The 20,308-nt window shown below is 45.0% G+C and overlaps 1 protein-coding gene across 2 annotated transcripts in view; it reads right to left on the reverse strand.

Annotated features, from left to right (window-relative positions):
• Positions 1–4,074: 4,074 nt before the first annotated feature.
• The window catches only part of GAS7 (growth arrest specific 7), a 1,339,070-nt gene continuing 1,322,836 nt past the window's right edge, over positions 4,075–20,308 (reverse strand). For both annotated transcript variants that reach the window (XM_085616727.1, XM_085616728.1), the window contains exon 14: positions 4,075–4,812. In XM_085616727.1, the coding sequence (XP_085472853.1) occupies positions 4,699–4,812 (114 nt within the window). In that variant the 3' untranslated portion in view covers positions 4,075–4,698. The remainder of the gene's footprint in view (positions 4,813–20,308) is intronic.

Genomic DNA, 20,308 nt, shown 5'->3' on the forward strand with positions numbered 1-20,308 from the left:
AGGAAAAAATTTGTTTCAAAGCAGACATTGTTTTCAAAGGCAGCCACCATTTTATTACCAGCAATATACTATGTAAATATCATGCATGTAGGTGTGCAGTCAATTAGTGAATGTGCTTTTTAAATGTACCCAATTGTTTACAAAGTTGTTGTGCTTTTCTGAGCTTTCATTTTGCAAACCTTTATCACAGAGATCAGAGAATATAAGACTATCAAAATAATGTTATGCAATATAGCAGTGCCAAAATGTTTATGAAAATTAGGTTTTGCAGAATATTAAAAGTACCAATACAAAAAGGCTCCATATGCCTTGAGATTTTGACCATGGGCAATGCGGCACAATAATTCAGAAGGTGTTATTTTATCAAGCATATGCTCACCCTGTACTAGGAACAATGATCAAGCTCCAATGGGGAGGAATGTTGCAAGAGTTGACCAAAACCCAGATTCTAAAGGAAGAAACAGCTGTTGCTAAGGGAATGGAATTACAATTAATCAGTCAACTAATAACTCAAACAATACATCCCATGCAGTGGACACCAAAGTCATGCTGGAGATATGCTGTGTGCAGGTTTTGTAGGATAGTTTTCCTGTATTGAGTAAAATACCTTTTTCTGAGTCAATCTAGTTATGGCCACTGCTTGTTGCAATGGTTTTCACTTATCTTTATTTGAATAAATCATGTATTGTACCTGTAATGCTTTGGAAACAATGTCACATTCAGCCGCGTGCCCGTGCAGGTAAGAGCGGTGCGGCTGGGGATGGGGGGGATTTCCACGGATGATGACGAGGGAAATTCAAATAAATAATTTTGGTCACCGTCTGTCGAAATCCCCCCCACCCAGCCCCATCGCCCTTACCTGCACTGGCCGCGGCTGGTAACATGACACCAGTTATCGATATTAAGTTCTTGAACAGAATTTCAACATGCCTGGATGGATGATCCACATAATTCTGGAGAATATGTTCAACCAAGTGATCATTTGAGGTGGCTGAGATACGACATTTTAGGTTTTTAGGTCAGTGCTTACAGAAAAACCGAGAGGTCTCAGATGTTAACACACCAAGAAACAGAAGAGTCAAAAATGTAGTATTTATTTTCATTATCCTGCATATATCTTGTATTGCGCAAACCAAGAACTATCAATAAGCAGGAGAGAGTTGTGTAACTTTTGTGTACACGCAGTTGATTTGTCAAGAGGGCCAAAGGTTGTTCTAAAAGTCATTTTGAATTAGTATTTTCGTGACACAGAAGTAATTTAACTCGACTAGTGTAACTTAACACAGAAATTAGCTTACATTACTGAAAGCTACATTCTATAGCAGAATCAGCAACCATAGCTTAGAGGATGCTCACATCTAGCTTTCTTCTATGACTGCTGGAAATGCAGATTAGTTCCAGAGGATTGAACTTTAATGGCTCTTTTGGTTATGAGAGCTGAAAGCAGAGCAGTGATTCTGGGAACTGTCACTTGCTGGAGCCACAGCTCCTCTATACTTGCTTCTTTGGCTGAAGATTAAAAGGCAATTATCAGGTGAAGGAAAACAAGGGTTTTTAGAGGACATTTGAAGAGGTAAAAGTGAGGAAACAGCAGAGAACCATGGGCCTGCCTGACCAACTCCGATGTTGCCCTTCATTACCCTTTGTACACATTCCATATCTCCTTTGAAATAGCACACGCATACACAACAGAAAATTGAGAGCCAACCAAATCAAAGAACAAAAATTGATTTGGACCAATTGGCTAAAAATACTAATTTTTTCTATTGGTCAAAGAATGCAAATTTTGGAGGAAAATTTGACCCCAAACTGTAACCTCAAACTTCACGGAAAATCTATCTCAGCTTTGATCAACATCACTCTAGCAATTTGCTCCCTTTATTGTTAATGATTGTTTGATATCCTAAAGTTAGTGTCAATCACAATTCAACAACTGTTGTAAAAAATATTGGATGGAGTCTCATGCCTCAAAGATACATATTTGTATAGTAAAAACCTAGTAAATTCCTACACTGAAAAATGCCTATGGAAAATGTTTATTACAATGGCTTAAACTTGCGTAAATATCCAGATTCTTGTTACACAAATATGGGAAATCTTCTACATTTCACATGACACAAAGTTTTGCTTGATTTTTGTGTAAAGCAAACTGGTTTGATTACAAAATGTCTCGCGGAGAAAACATTGTCTTCTTGAAATAGCCTTGCAGTTACTTGAGATACAGGGTCAATGTATTTTATGAAGGTGTGTAATGTTTGCGCATATCAAATATAATTTGGTGGAAAAAAAGACAAATCAAAATTTGCACATTCCTCAACTGCAGTGTCCACTTATTTCTCAATGGGCAGTTCTCTGATTTGGGAATAAGCGATCTTTATTACATTGTGGTGAGCAGCTCTTTATGTAAATTTTCAAATAATTCTTAGACAGACTAGGGCAAGCTATTTACTTTATACAATATTTTTGTTTACCACATCTCATTTGGGTAATTGGAAGACTCCATAACACGCTGCATTATTTCTAAACGTGCACAGCAATTGAAACTGTTTAGTGTCTTGCATTCAAAACTATAACCTCTCCCCACTTGTTAAGATTCAAAACAAACCATGAGCTGTTAATTTAGAGAATGTTCCAATTCCCAACTGTTGTATTTTTCATATAGCCACTACCCCATGACTGTTGCAAGACAGCAGTGGAGTCAGTTTGTTTTTTGGACATGACCTCACTGAGACAAGTACTGCATGATAAAATAGAAAAGAAACGAACACACAAAAAGGACAAGAGGAATTATGCTTTCCGCACACGGGCATCATGCTGCCTCTTTGGAAGGCTGAGCATCAGACAACCTAAAGATCAATATGTCACCTGCACAAGCTCGCCTGCAGCTCCTAGGAGCTGAACCAAAGGACACCCAAGTCCCCTTTTCATGACTAGTGCATTAGATGCCAACCAGAGGAAGTGCCTTACGAGAACCTGCTTTGTAAAGGAGTGATTTGCATCATTCAATAGCAACAGAGAGAGGCTAGTGTAAAGACGCGCTGGACTTAGAAGTGCAATATGTTCAGCAAATGTAGATGTGAGGGACGTGGCAGGAATGTGGTTCTGTTGTATGTCCACATGACTCGCTGCCAGTGAAGGTACCAACACATGATCATAAGCAGAAGGACAGTGCCAGTGGTAGTTTAGCTTCGGGCTGGGCTACGTAGAGAACAAATGTACTACATAAATATGTTGCTAAATAAAAGCATCAGTTACAAACGAGAGATTTTTTGGGGTAATTTTAGTACTTCAGGTTTGAGTAATCTACATTTTGGAAAAACGAGTGCAGCATTATTGAAATCTGATAGAATACTAGCAAAACACGATTACCCTAAAGTCGCAGAAATCTCACTTTTCATTTTCTAGAATGAATCTATCTACTGTGCAACTTTAAGGTGTGTTAGCTGCACATACCATAATAATGGATGATCCGATATATGAGCTGTAGAAGTAGAAAAGGGACATAAGAGTCACTAGAAACACAGCCATCAATTTGTAAATTCAAAAAACACAATTTCATGCAAAACCATGACAATGTGGGAGGTCGTAAAAGGTATCAATCATCTTAAACATCATTTGAATCGACCATCACTGCAATTTTGTGTGAAGTGTATATGATTCTTGTCTTGGAAATATACATATCTTCTCCTCTAATAGTACAAAACATCTGACTGCAACAAAATATTCTGGGTAGTAAGCATGTATGCAAAAAAACATAGAAGTAGGAAGAGTGCTTCATATTATGCCGACATCTTGCAACAGCTGTTTGCCAATGTGTGATGACACTACAGTGGCAACTGTAGGAAACAGCATAAGTTTTAGAAGTGTAGGCGCATGTTCAGTGAAAGTCCACAAATTATGCACTCACTGAAAACAATTTTTCATTTCCAAATCTCTCATTTCCAAGAAAAAGCAGATAATCTGATTCTCCTGCACAATCGCTACAGGGCTACTGGCATCACCCAATGTAGTAACCTTAGCGTTTCGAAACCCTACTATTTAACAAATGTTTGAGCTCCGAGTCACCCAACAGGCCCAGCTGTATTTGCCCTTTAATGGTCTCTCATACAACCTACTCCATCATTCAGTACAAAAGCTAATGCAATTATACCACAGATTGCATCAAGACATGTTTGTGTTCATACATGAATGGACACTTGCATAGCACAGGTGAATGAAAACTGTTCCTATTCTCAAACATGGCATTACTTATTGTCAATGGCAACTTGTAGTCGAAGCTTCCATGTCTGGCCCGTAGAATGTGATGTGAGCTGCAGCTTGGAATGAAGACTACATTGAGCAAGAACCATGACTGTAGCTTGTTCTTCTTGATGTTGGAATTTTGAATCGACATAACGTAATTTGATAAAAACCAACATCATTCTTTGTCTGCAATTACATTACATTAAAAATATACCTGGAATGTATAGCGTACACAAGCGTTATTACCGTATTACAATTTCTCATTGTACAATGGTTCCATTGCTGGACATATTTTAATTTTCAGAAGAATAGATTCTTGTACCCGATGCAGCTAATAAAATAATGTATTTGACAGCTGACCAGTCTTCATTGTACCTTCTAAAACTTTACAAAAGCATTCATCTTGGTCAGAAAAGAAACCTTTGAATTTATAAATCAACCTTCTAGTGATTTTGTCTATATCTCCATATCAACTGGTCTGATGTCTCCTGTTTTGTGTTCCTTAACCCACAATTCTCTGTCTTTGGCGGGATCCACCTTCTGAAGCAGCTGATCTACGGGTTCTACCGTCTAAAACAAAGAGAGACAAGAGACGATTACTACATGACACACAATAAGACATGATGAAGGCAAAACGCATGTCTGCGTGCCCACAATTCAGTTGCATTGCAGACTATTGGGAACCGTCACATTACAATATGTGGCTGCCCAGTCAATCCAGAAAGACCCCAATGTTTTACATATGTCATTATTGACAAGTAATTCAATGATCAAAAGGTAGGTTACAGACAAACATTCAAAACCACAAACCCAACACAGACAGGTACACTCTAATGAAGTAGGATTTAATTATTTAATATCGGATTCATATAATCCCTAAGGTTATTCCAATCTCTATTTTAGAAAGTGGTGTGAGCTATTGGACTACTTTGAAGGAGAAATTTGAGAAAAAAACGTATTTAAAAGAAGGATATAACCAAAACAAAAGAACAGACATCGGACTTAATTGATGTTCATGTCACAGAATTGTAAATATTGCACTAAGACTGTTGGGTCTACAATTACATGCATATGTTTGCCCATGTGATGATAATAGTAAATGAGATAGGTATAAACATTATAAAAAATATTAAAAAGCTATTTATGACAAGGGCACATCCCATGCCCACAATAGGTGCCATGCATCAACAGAAGCACTCTTTACCATAATGGTGCTAGACAAGCTCATCCTGATTTCCTTGTGGCAAATTTTTTTTAGGCTGGAAAGAGTCGTGAAAGAAGATTTTTTTTTTAGAACTGTGTGTTTTTAGGTTACTTTACTGTCATTCTGTCTTGTCTTACAGAAGGTTAAAAACCTGTTACAAGTGGGGTGTATGGTACTTAGTATGATACGTCCCTCACTGCTTATATTAGGTCGACATGTTTCAACTTCAACACAAAAGGTAGGGGAGGCACAATTATAGAGACAACAATCATTGGGTTTGATCCCACATAAAGAACTACGATGACAGGAACAACTGTTTTTTCTTTAAATGGTGAAGTGAATCCTTTTTATTCAAAAAATATTACAACACAGCCAACGCGTTTCACCCAAGTGGGCTTCTTCAGGGCAAAGTATGGTCCACAAAGCAACCAGATTCCATAAGGTGTTCGCCCAAGTAAGTGGATGACGTCGGTAATGAAATCCTGCTCCAATGTCTGGTTAAGAATGCTCAATGAAATGGAAAGTTCACAGAAATATGTAAGCGGTTCACACGAAGTAAAATCGGGAACCGGAGCGCACTGAGTGTCTCGCTAAACCGCAGGGCTTATAATGAAGCACCAATAAAATAAAGACTTTGAAAACAGATGAGAAAAGAGTTTCTTCGTCGGCCGCCATTTGGTGCTTTATTATGAGCCCTGCGGTTTAGCTCGACACTCAATGCGCTCCGGTTCCCGATTTAGTTAGATAATGAGAGTTTGAAGGAAAAAATATTTCTGATAGATACATATCTTACCACAGATTACTCACCTTGGGCCAGATGTACGACTGTTTTGTGAGTCGCACACGATTTGTGAATGAAAAATGGGCCAAACGCGATGCACAACAATCATTCGCAAATCAGAAATTTGGGAGCAGAATTTGCGTGTCTCAAATAGTGAGTCACTATTTGCGAGTCACTAACCATCATGTATAAATGAGTCGCAATTTGCGAGGGATCGCAAAATGGCCTATTTGCACATACAATATACAATGAATTCAAAACAGGTGGTAACAGGGCCCAGCCTATAAATACAGGCCCAGTATGCATAAGAAACCTTTCAACAATGAATGGCCTGTAGGTGATAGCAAGGAGGATGCAGATTTTGTCAGGAGAGGATTTTCACAGTTAGGCTGACCATGTTTGAGAAGACAGAGGAAGAGATTTATGAGCAATACAGGCTGAGTGGCAATGGAATTCTAGAGCTAATAGTCACTTTAAAGCCACACCTAGAAAGTAGTACCCAGTGCAGCAATGCTATCTCCACCATTGTCCAAGTGTTGTGCTGCATCCACCTATTGGGCAGTGGTAGTTCTGAAGATATAATGGCAGTGGCCTGTGTGGTATCGTAGAGTGCGCTTTTGCATTTATTTCATAAATTCTTGGACACCATGCTCCACCACATACACCAACACTTCTACCTGCCCAGGGATGATGTGGAACAGAAAAATACTAAAATGAAATGTTACTGGATAGCCAGATTTCCAGAGGTAATCGGCTGCATAGATGGGACCCATGTGCCCATATGTCCCCCATCTCGCCTAGAATACATATTCCAAAACTGCAAAAACACCCATTCCCTCAACATTCAGGTTATATGCAATGCATACATCATCATCACGGACATTGTGGCCAAATATCCAGGGAGCATCCATACCTCTTATATGTTTAGGCACAGTGGGATATACCAGCGAGTAGAAAGAGGAAATATTGATGAAGGATACATACTAGGTACTGGAATGTCATGTCCCAAGTAAAATGCATTAGCTCATCCATTACTCTCTGTATGTTGCCTCGCCCTTACATGTGTTTCACCAGTTGACAGTGCTTATGCGCTGCGAGCATGGATCCTCACACCCTACCTGTCTCCCAACAACCCACATGAAAGGCATTACAACATGGGACATAGGCACACAAGGTCCGTGATTGAGCACACATTTGGCCTTCTCAAATCACACTTATGGTGGCGTCACAAGAGTGGTGGAGCCTTGCAGTATGCGCCTCAGACTGCGTGCTAAATTGTGGCAACTTGTGCCATACTCCACAAAACTGCCTGTAGGGGAGGCTTACCTAGAGATGAGTCCGGAATAGACTTGGAGGATGATGACCCTGGCCCACCTGCCGAATACCAAATCCAGGGAAGCGCAGCAGCACCGGGAAGAAGGTACAGGGACCACATAGCCAGACATTACCTTGCAAGGTATGATCTATCCGTTTATACACCCCCCTTTATGATTGACAATACATTTTGTAGAATATAGGTTTCCCTTCATTTTCAGGGCACAAAAAACCTTGATAGATAGCCCGTCCATCATTATCATGATAACATAAATGAATGTACGTATTGTGTGGTTACTCCATCACTAACATTAACACTAATTGGGTCAACTGTGTGGCACAATGTCAGTGTGCAGTTATTTCTTCCTTCTACACCTGGCAAGTAGAGTAGCAGGCTGGTGGCTGCTGCTCTTATGCAGCATATGTGTGTCCGCAGCAGAGACACTACTGCAGCTACACACTTCACTGCCTGCTGCCTCTCCTGTTCCTCCAATGACAATGGAGGTGATCTGTATCACCTCAACTACCGCAGTTATTTGTTGCAATCCTCACGCACGTCACCACTGTAGTAGCCCATCTCAACCCACAGGCCCAGGGTGCGCTTTGAGTGTTGGGTGGTTGCCTGCGCCAGCCTCTCTATTGCCCTGGTCATTGCCTCCATCTTGTTTGCCCAGCCACACTTCATGCGCCTTTGCTGCCCTCTCTTCTCCGACAGCTCCGTACACAGTTGCCTAATTAGCCCTGTAAGGGCATCACATTTCTCATCCAGATATGCCTGGTTGGCAACCAACTGTTAGCTTATGTTGTTAAATCCCTGGCTCAGCTTCTTGTTTATAAGCCTTATTTATTTTTGCTGCAGGCACTGAACCTGCAACGTGAGCATCAAGCCTTGATTGCAGCCGCCTTCTTGCTTGCTGTGTTGGATGCAGGTGCTGAGCCCTGATGGAAGGGCTATGTCTGATTGTAGCTGGGTGGTGGGATGCTGGGCCTGAATTACAATAGCCTGTGCTGAGCTGAATGCAGCACTGCCATGGACATTGGAACATCTTGGCGGACTCCCTGTAGGCCCATCCTGCCCTTTGTCCACCTCGCCCTGCTCCTGGTCTTCGCCCACATCATCAGGCCGTTCCTCTCCTCCAAGAGGTATTTCTATGAGGCATAACGGGAGATGAATAAAATGACTGTGTGAGACACTATCTCAGTGGTGGTACAATGTTGCTCAGCTTATGTCAGACCTTAACTGCACTGTTTATGTCAATGACTACATTTCCCAAAATGCACCAACTATGACTTTTTGATCATCTAAATAAAGCATCTAGGTGTATCTGGGTGAGGCTGTGTGGAATGCAGGTGGAGAGTAGGGGTTTGGCAGGAACGTTGATTTAGGAGATATATTGCACTTTTTTGTGGTGGGATTGAGATGTGTCGAGGAACCCAAAGCCGCACACTGCCTCTGTCTCCAGTGTAATCTCCACCATTGCTTCTGCAGATGAGGATGTGGTAACATTGGATGGACCTCCTCCTGTTCCCTGGACATCCCACAGCCGTTCTGCCACCCTCTCCTTGGCCCGAGAGCACAGGTCATACCACCATTTCTTTATTTTAATCCGTGAACCCGTCTGCCACACCCAGGGCATTCATGCACAACTACTTATCCCTCCAAATGTTTCGCTCCTCAGACCCTGGGACAGTCTGAGAAGCATGCCTAAAAAGCTGCCCATGATTGTTGCAGCATTCTTTTATGAGGATGTCCAATTTTCTCTCAGAAAGCTTCAGTTTGCAGCAGCGCTCCCTTTCTGCCTTCTCTCTCTGCTTGCTGGCCATTTTAGTGATAAGTTTGGAGCCTGCATGTAGTGTTGGTCTGAGCTCTGCACCGTACCATGTGCTCTGACTGCTGGCTCCTTCAGGGCCACCACTTCCTGTTTTGGGGTACTTCAGTTGCTATTTTTTACAGCGCAGCCACTATTCGCAACCGTAAATTGCAATTTGCTGCTGCTGTTGCTATTATAGACCGGCTACCGACTCGCAACTTGCTTCATCGCTAATAGCGATGCAAGTCATTTGCGACTCACAATTTCGTGGCCAGTTTTTCTTCGTACATTAGATTTAGCGGCTCACAATTTGAGTCGTGATTTTTCACAAATTGCAAGTCGCTAAATTCTAGTGGTTATATATTAGTAGCATCTACCCCTTATGAACACTTTCCAGAAAATGACATCAGTAGAATATATTAGATGTCCACCTGGGCATTGGCATCAGGTCATGGCAGCCACAAATTTGGTTCTTATTAATCAGAGCCCTAGCTCTTAAGGGAGTAGTGAGTGTGGGTAGAAATCTGTAGGAAGTTCAGCTGTAACTCTTTGAAGGGTAGGCTGAAAAGTGCTGAAGAAAGAATGAAGTGATACAAAAGTACCCATCACTGTGTGTCTCAAATGTGAGGCGGTAGTGTTTGCAAAAGTATGTAAATATGATCATGTAGCTGCATGGCAGGTGTCAGCAGCTGGAATGCTTCTGGAAAGTGTTATGGAAATAGTCATGGCCGTGTTCATAAAAACACAAATATCCTCTGGAGGGAGGGCGATAGGTGGCACACGTTCAAGATGGCCGCACACCTGTTAGGCTTGGGACGCTTGGCGAACACATCCAGCATTTATCCTGCCTTCTACCAACTATTGATTTGTCCTGACACCACCTATCTGTCCAGTGGACCATCCGACCTTACTGGGGAAATAATTGTGGCTTTCGCACCTCCTGGCAGCCACCCACGGGCCAATATAATCTGCAGGGGTCCTAGCTGGAGACCTGGTCGGCAGCTTTGTTTACGCGAGCCCGGGGAGTCCACGTGGTGTTGGGCCTGGCCTGTGATGACCCCGAGCCTGAGCTTTCCTGTCGAGCACAGGTCACCCTCACGTTAATCCGCTCCTGGAGGAGCTTCGGACTCTGAGACCCCCAAAATAATAAACCTGAACTCAATGGAGAGTTGGTAAAGAGCGCAACAGCTGTGGGACGGGTATCCTCCGTGCGGGATGCACCACTTTTTTTCGTCCCGTTTACCCGCAACAGACGTCTGGGAGAAGACACGATTCAAGCCCTCCAGGCTCTTGACACATGTGGAGCTGCAGCCCTGGGACACACCAAGCAGTATAAATTCAAAAATGGAAGAGGGTGGGACCGGGAGCCTATGAATGGTCCAGTGCCCGTGCTCCGCAAGGGTAATACTTAAATCAAACAAGGGGCACTGTTCCAGGGTCGGTGTATGCAAGGAGTCAACACGCAGTCCTCATAAATGGGAGGACATAGGAGAAAAAAGAGGGAGGGAAACAGGGGAGAAAGAGGGGTTCCAGGTCATGGGGTGGGGAGAGACACAAATTGTCTCTTGTTGCCCTCACACATCCCAAGGGATGTCATGCTTCATCATCGGGCAGTTGCTCCTCGTCGGGCCGGCGGTGCAATGCCCTACGGGTCCCCCGAAGGATCTCTTTGACGGAGATCTTTTTAGAGAGCTGCCGATGGGTGCATGCGGGTGTGTGGGTAACAGATTGGGTGTGAGGGACAGTGCGTGCATGCAGTGTGAATTAAAAATGCCTAAGGGTTGCCAAAAAAGGTTTTAATGAAGAGGTACCCTTGGCAGAATAAAAAAACCCGTAGGTTAGAGGTTACCAGCATGGGCCGCTTCTTTGGCTGTAATCCAACCTTCAGTGGACGCCTCATTCACAATTTGTGTCTCTCCCCACCCCTTGACCTGGCACCCCTCTTTCTCCCCTGTTTCCCTCCCTCTTTTTTCTCCTATGTCCTCCCATTTATGAGGACTACGTGTTGACTCCATGCATACACCGGCCCTGGAACAGTGCCCCTTGTTTGATTTACACATCAAGCACACCTCAGCTCCTGCTGCCTCTGTCAGCCACTAACAATCAGAAGACGCCGGGGGGGGGCGCACGCGCGCGCAGGAACAGTTGCTAGAGGCCTGGTCGGCTGTTGTCCTCACTCGAGCCCTGGGGTCCTGAAGTGGCTCCGGACTGAAGCTCCCCTACCCCATAGTAGCCACTCTCGGCCTGAAGCGCTTTGCAAGGCGCTGCTGATGCCTCCATATTTAAGCCACATATACTTGACTTTCGCAGAAGGTCAGTGAAGCTCAGGACGGCTGCGAGTCATTTCTTCTCGACGGGGAAGGCACTCACACTCGCATTGTGTACCCGTGGCAGGAGCGTGAGTGTGGTTATACAGGAGACCTCACTGTTCCACGCAATGTTGACATTTGCCATACTGTGATCTTCAGTTGTGCTATACCCCGCAACGCCATAGGAGTCGATTCGGAGAGCACATATTCGACTCGAGTCCCCTCACACTGACTTCCTGAAGGCATGTCCTCCATCGGTAACATTGGTACGACTTGCTGCGCACTTCCAGGCCACCCATGCAAGACTCTTCCTTCTCACTACTACACGGCAGGAGTTCGGTGGTAAAGCACACTACACAGTGTTACCACCAACACTAGTCTGCCCTCAGACATCGCAGAATAAGACCTTGGGACACCCCCTATAATACTATCTAGCCACTCCACTTTACGTGTGGCCTGCTCTCAGAGATTTACCCATCAATCCTCGTGACACACAATGGTGCGCTATCCTATTGAGCAGTGGAAATCCAGATCAAGATTGGACCTGCAACGAGTTGGCTAAGCGAGGGTCTAACCACCCTTGGCTATTGAACTGCACCCTGCCATTGCACCTCAATAGGTTGTGCCGACGCCTGGTGACGCGCTCGACCTCTGTGGATGCTGAACCTGTCAATATGGATCAAGTGCAACCACCCTCACAATCCTCTGAAGATGACGTCAAGTCATTACTTCTGGCTGTCCAGCATAGTCTATCTGATCTGTCTGGAAAGATGGATACAATGAACAATCGTCTGGACTTCCTGGTGCAAAAAGAGGATAAACATGATGGGCAGATTAAGGAGGCTGAACACTGCATAACTGACAATGAAGATACCACCTCCCAGCTGCAAGCTCAAGTTACACAAATGGACAAGGTGTTGAAGGTTATTGCGGCCAAGAATGAGGACATTGAAGCCCAGAGTCGCCGCAATAATGTTCGTATAATAGGTATACCGGAGAGTGCTAATACGGGGCGCATGGAAGACTATATAGAGCAGCTTCGCAAGAGCTCCTTTGGCGCTGACTCCTTCTCGCCGCATTTGGTGGTCGAGCGTGCGCACCGATCCATAGGCCCACTGAAACCACTGCAGTTTGATGGAAACACATTCACCATCTATCCAGATTTTACTCTGGCGGTACAGGAGGCACGTAGGAAGTTCCTCGCCGTTAAGTAGAAACTTTGCAAGGCCCAAATAGAATACGCTCTCCTATATCCTGCGAGACTTCGAATTACATAAAATGGCAAGCACGTCTTCTGCACAAACCCGCCACAAGTGGACACATTTCTGAAGACTGTCACAAAGCGTTCACCATGCCAAGACCGCACCTCTAGATCTCCTTCGCCACCCAGTGGTTGAGCGGGATCAGTGAGCCACATGTGGTGCTTCCCCGCCACACTTGCCCTTGGTGATTTACATCACTCTGCAATGTGACACTATTACTATGAGCGACACTTGCCATCTTTTTTGTTGTGATATTTGTCAATCCCCTACAGCTGGACTTCTACTTCTGTAGACTGCTCACTGACAGATAAGTGCACGAAGGGCTTTGCTTATTACCTGTGGTTATTAATGTGTACTTAAATTGCCTTGTTTTATTGCTAGTAGATCTATTTGACACGTCGTCAAGCAACCTTTCCCCCCGCATCACTCTGCTCCCCTTATGGGCAGACCCCGAGGCGCTGTAATTGCAGTTTGAGTCGTGACATGGGTAGGATTCACCGCCCACCGGCGCCTCCCCACTATGGGAGATCCCCTAAGCTATCTTTACGTTTCAGTTCTTTACAGTATTATTGTTCCCTCACACTGGTGGTATACTCTGGCGATAGTGGACTGGTTGCGATGTTGGGAACTATTGGGTAGGCAAAATTATGCCGGCACCTTTGGGGTGCCATTTTGGGAGGGGGTGGGACTGATGTTCTTAGTTTGGTATGATGCAAACGCATTGAGTTTTTTTCTTTGGGGGGGTGGGATGGGAACGTTATCTTATGCTTTGTTATATATTGGACAACTGCAGCTCGACATGACAGTCACTATGTGAAAAGGCACACTACAATTCGACAACAATGCTTACACCATATGATCTCCTCACATGCCAACTGACCAATCTAGCATAAAATGTATCTCATCGAATGTCAGGGGTCTTCGAGACCCTCGGAAAAGGAGACAAATATTAGCATATCTAGATAGACACCACGTACAAATAGCCATGTTCCAAGAAACACACATAGACCCTCGATGTCCTCCATGCTACGGCAGTAGGTGGGCCTCTGCCAGGGTATTTTCCTCTTACTCAACATATTCTCGGGGCACACTTATATACTGGGGGGCATACTGGGGGGCACATACAGCGTCTCTTCTGGCCACAGCTGCTTGATTTGGGGCACTTTGGGCACACATTCGATTACCCTAGCATGTAGCTACGGTCCTAACGTGGATGACCCCGATTACTTTACCACACTTTGGGAGCACATACTAAAAATTGGCTCCACGCATGTCATATGGGGTGGGGATTTCAACATGACAGTGTGCCCCTCCATGGACCGATCCAACCCCCTCCCACATCACTATACCAATGTCAGGGAGGTCTTGTCTGAACTATGTGCCGAGCATGGCCTTGTAGATGTCTGGCGTCACGTACACCCCGCTGTTCGGGAAGGCACCTTTTATACAGCAGGACACGCAACCTGGTCGCGGCTAGATTATTGGTTTTGTTCGCGAGGAGTGACCCCTGGATTCAAACTGCTAAACACTTCGCTCGCACATACTCAGATCATGCACCAGTGTATCTTGAAATAACCCTTCCCAACTGGATCACCCCTCCGCAATGCTGGCGGCTGGTGCCGGAGGCGCTTTTAGACACTGTCTTCCAAGCAGAGGTAGGGGATGAAATCTCAGACATTCTTACCAGAAATAAGGGCTCTGTCGACCATATGGGCACATTCTGGGAGGCCTTTAAAGTCACCGTCAGAGGCATATGCATATCCAAGAGTTCTGGGATATTAGGAGAAACCTGTGACGATTAGATACTGATATTAAACACCTTGAAGCAAAACTGTGAACTACTGCTTTAGGTTCCCAAAGTGCCACGCTTCGGGAAAAACTCTCTGACTACGTTGCCACTGCAGACCGAGAAGTTAAATTCCGATGCAAATATCTCACTGTCCATCGGTATGGAGAAGGTGAGAGACCCGGTAGAGCACTGGCGAATGCAATTAAGCAACCTCGCTTTTCCAGCTACATCTTAGACGTGATAGATGGTAATGGAGTGCGCCATAGGGATAGTCTAGAAATATTACACACATTCGCTACATACTATACAGATCTGTACACCTCGCAACGGTCCTCTTCCCATGACTTTACTCCTTACTTGGAAGACATAGCATTGGGTTGGTTGGGTGACGCTCAGCGTGAATTTCTAGCAGCGCCATTTGAAGATGATGAGCTGCGGGCAGCCATCATGCAAATGAAATCTGGAAAAGCACCAGGATCTGATGGCCTGCCCATTGATTTTTATAAAACATACATTGACTATCTGCTCCCTGTATTGAAAGAGGTCTTTCTGGAGGCCCAGGAAGCACAGATTCTGTCCGCTTCCATGAGGGAAGTGCTGATCATATCCTTGCTAAAGCCAGGCAAACCTGCAGACTGCTGCGAGTCGTATAGACCACTTTCTCTTATAAATACAGATGCGAAAATCGTAGCTAAATTACTAGCCAACCGGCTCAGTCTATTGATGGAAAAGCTGGTTCTCCCAGACCCGGGGGGTTTATCCCCAGAGGAGCCACCTCCCATAATCTTAGGACACTCTTCTCCATCCTACAGACAGTGGACCCAAAATTAGCTCTAGTGGCAGTTTTTCTGGATGCCTCTAAAGCTTTTGATTCGGTGGAGTGGGATTATCTTTTTACCATTTTGCAGTGCATGGGGCTCCCTATTGGTTTTATCTCCTAGGTCCGGCTTTTGTACACATCACTGATGGTGAAGGTACTGATCAATGAGCACACCTCTCCTTCGATTGCTCTTTCTCGGGGCACACGACGGGGGTGCCCACTGTCTTCTCTACTTTTTGCTTTAGTAATGGAACCTCTGGCAGCCAAAATTAGGCAGCACTATCATCACGTGGGCCTCCGTTGTCTTCTCCGCCCAATACTCATCTCATTTTATGCTGATGATGTTACCCTATACGTTAAGGAAACACGCCAAAATCTTAACCCACTGCTACGTGAATTCATTAAATTCGGGGGTCAATCAGGTATATAAATCAACTGGTCCGCATCACAAATATTTCCGTTGACCAGCTCAGCTATGCCCTTTGAAACAGACTTTCCTATTGGGTGGTGTGATGACTAAGCTAAATATTTAGGGATTCGTCTCACGGCGGAACGCGAGGAGCTCATGCGGCTCAATTATGGGTGCACCATGGACCACATCACTGGCTCTGTTAATCAATGTATTGCACCTCCCTTAACTATGACTGGACATATATCCCTCATTAAAATTATAATACTCCCCAAATGTTTGTATCTGTTCATTAATATCCCTTACGACCCTGGAAGACATTTTTTTTGCCTCCCTACGATCGGAATTCACACACTCATGCAACCGTACGCCCACGGAGGCTTCGACATACCCAACTTCGAATTGTAGTATATATGTGCTCAGGAACATTATGCTCACTATTGGTTTCATCCACCCCGCTACACTCCCCATGTCGCCACAGAGCATTGGCTTGCAGATCCTATCCCACTCGATGGTGTCATTCTCTCTAGTGTTGGGGCTCATGAAAGATATCCCTCCTCAGTGGACTGCACGATCAAAGCCTGGTCCCGCATTCTGGACCGCACATGCACACCCAGTTTATACTCCCCCCTCCTTCCGCTCACTTATCAACCGGAGATGACACTCCTACAAGAAGGTCTTTTTAAAAAACATGCGCACACTCGAAACATTCATTGCTAGGGGGACCTGTACATGAATAGCAAATTTCGCACCCTCCAAGAGCTGTGCCCTGATCCTCCACCCTCCATGGAATTTTTTTATATACTCGTCTCTGGCACGAAATTCAAGCCTGCATCCATACATACCCCTCCGAGCCTACAACACTGGTGCTCTTGCATCACGTCCTCCGCACACCCACTGCCTCACACTTGGCGTCTACACTTTACCATACTTTATATTTTGATGTTGAATACTCTCCGTGCGCAGCCTGTGCTAAATGGGCAGCGGAACTGGGACAAGACTTTACTGACGCACAGTGGTTATTCTGCTGTAGGCAGAATGAACAAGTCTCTTCCAATAGCAGACTCCGGATTCTCCACTAGAGATTCCTACACCGCAGCTACTACACTCCGGCCAATCTTCACAAGTTTGGCTTACGTGACACAAGCAGATGTGACAGATGCAACACAGAACACGCTGATTTCCTGCACCCTGCCTGGGAATGTCCAGGGGTACATACATATTGAAGTCAGGTCCTCTCAGCTCTCGACTCTATGATCTCCTTGCCTATTTCACGATCCCCAGTTGTGACGCTTCAGGGGTACACTGAGCAAATCCCGGCCAAGCGTCGAAAGTTTGTGTCTTTCTGTCTTGTACTAGCCAAACGACGAGTCACCTGCAGGTGGGGTCGAGGTCAAGCGCCCAAATTTAAGGACTGGCTGGGAGACATGATACTTTGGCAAGGCCAACTCTGCACTTATGCTGAATTACTCCCCCACTCATAGCGTCCCCGTGACATCTGGGGCCCTTTACAGACCTATTTGCTGGCACAATCAGTCCACACTACAAATGCGTCCTGCAGTTGAGCTCGGCTCCAGTCGATTGCCCAGCTGGCATATGCTGCGATCTTACCCCTCACGTTAACCCTGTAGGGTCGCACTCTGTTCTCTCACCTATGCTGTACCCTCCTTGAAGTTCCCAATATGCTACAGTTTGAAATGGCTATTGTGTGACTGTTTGTCAGTGTACTATCCCTAGATAATGTATGACTGTCCTCCTTTGCTTGACTCTATTTGCTTTTATTGCTACATGTGTAATCTGAATCATGATAATCCATTACTGCTCATGTTTGTGCTGTATGTCCATAGCATGTGAAACAACTATGAGTGTATACTATTGATGAAAAAGTTCAATAAATAAATATTTCAAAAATAATATATATATCCTCTGAAGGATCTTTTCTGGCCTGGGTGGGTCATCAATTCTATCCTTTTGCATGCATTTGATTTAGTACAGCACAACATGCCTAGGGTACAGTCTATGTGTTACGAAGTAGCGCTTGTGTGGCTAGATACTACAAGACCCAGAATGCAACATGTTAGACAAACGGTTGTGTATGCTTCTAGACCCCATCATGTGACTTCAAACATAAGAGGGACCTGCCCCCAAGTACAGGTGCTTGGCAACTGACTTCTCAGCAGACCACGCCTTCTAACCTGTGGAACACGCTTCGTGGAACACTTTTTGGACTCTCGTAAACTTCTCCTCTCCTGACCCTTCTGGACTCTCTGACCTGGATATCGGATCACGGTAACTTGGATCCTCGTCGATTTATTTTTGTTTCTTTGTTTTCTTCTTGTGTGCGCGCACTATAATCTCCTTGAGCCTTCAGCTATTGCGGTTATCATTCATTTTTGTTTTTGCCGCCTTCTTTTTTCGACTGAATCGTTGTGAGGCGTTCCCCTTTTTTAGCGGCTGACGCTACGCTCGCATCTGCCGTTTCCGCCACTGACGATCCGTTTCTGGTATCGGCTACCGGTTACCATTTATTTTCATATCTGCAAAACGACAAACGCGGCACATGCAGTTACCGCTTGCCATTTCCTTGCGGTTGTCGATGTTATAAACAGCAGCATCAATTCCCTCTCACCTGCTGCTACCTGTTTTCGTTGGACACTATTGCTTGTCAGTATATTTTTTGTTTTGTGTGCCTTAAAACCATTTTGGAGCAAGCTCTGGTACTTCGGACCTCCAAACTCGGTGGATGTAGTGTACAATCGATTCCACTTACGCCATTTCTGGTTTCTGTGGGACTAAGCAGCATGAAACATCAAGATTCTTCCATAGAGATTTTCACTTCAATTCATCACGCTCTTTCTGAATAAATTCCAGTTCCGGAGTCCCAAAGTCTTACGTTTACTGTGATGGTAAGTCTAGAAGACTACACAACCTGCGTAGAATTTATTACATGAAGTCTAGATATATATAGAGCTCAAGTCAGTGATAATTGTTTATTATTTTTTTCATTTCTCAGGATCAATGCTACACTCCAACCCCTTTGGGACATAGTCAACTTACCTTTTGCCGTGGAAGTCCTGAGCTGACTCTTCTCTCCCTAGGGGTGGAAACTAGCAATCCGGTTATAAACGGATCTGGTTGTACCCAGGGGGAGAGTTGAGGTCCCTCTTTGTTCCCGAGGAATTGGCCCCTCAACACTATGTAGACGCTCCTCCTACTTCATTGGATACTGTTGTAAATGACCATATTTTCTGTGATATTCACCCAGATTTTTGCCTTAACTGCATCTGTTCACTTTAGGAGTCTGAACACCTTACCACGGCTAGCCAGCACTAAAGTGCTGTGCTCTCCCTTAAAGCTCTGACTAAGGGACACAATGTCTTGCCATCTTGGATTCAGGTAAAGGAGAGGGACTGTGAGAGTATTTGCAGTAGAACACACAAGAAGTGCTGTAAAAGGGGTCTGGTCATCTCTGGCAACTCTTTTGTAGTTGGCTAGGTTGTGACTAGTGGTTGATGCCACACACAGACTGACACTAGGAAAAAAAATGGCATCTCCAGTACCCTCCTCAGAACACTCCTGAACCTAAGAAAAATCAGAAGAAGGCCTGCCCTGTTGTTTGGAGAACATGAAGAAAGACTGTCCTACCAGCCTGGAGATTACTGACCTTAGTTTGAGCTATAGGGCTACAACAGGCTTCCAGAGGCCCTTTCCTGCTTCCCAGCGTGACCAGTCCCAACTGGACCTGACCTGGTCCCTTTTGCTGGCCTCTTGGGAGTAAGTCTTGAACCCCAAATGATGTCCCCAAGGCCCTGGTGTGAGAAAGTGCCATCTTTCTTGCATGGCATGCCCCCACTTTTTGCTGAATTGCTGAATGTATTTGACTGAGTGTGCCCTGGACTCCTGCCAATCAGGTGCCCAGGGCCTATGTTCCTTCCCTAAACCAAAACCTCCAACCTAAATTGGCAAACCCTGGCCACATGTCAGCCCCTGGTAAATGGTACCCTAGGTAGCCAGGGCCGTGTGACCAGGGAAGGCCTCTAGGGGCTGCAGCACTCATTGTGCCACCCTTAGAGGCCCTGTACCCTAACACACACACACTGCCCTTCCAGGCTGAGTGTCTGGGTACAGGACAAAACAGAGAGTCGACATGGCACACATCCCTGTGTGCCATGCCCACAACCTACACTGCCCTGGCATACATCAGCCACCCCTCTAGCTGGGTGCCCTATACCAGTGGTGTGGGTACAGGAGCATGAGCCCTGTGCCCCTACAGTACCCAGGTCCATTCCTGGGCCCTGTAAGTGCAGTGCTGCCATTTAAGAGTACATGGTGCTGGGAGCTTGTCAAACACGAACTCCACAGCACCA

Source organism: Triturus cristatus, chromosome 7 (assembly GCF_964204655.1).
Source record: "Triturus cristatus chromosome 7, aTriCri1.1, whole genome shotgun sequence".
In the NCBI taxonomy this organism is placed as follows: Eukaryota; Metazoa; Chordata; class Amphibia; order Caudata; family Salamandridae; genus Triturus; species Triturus cristatus.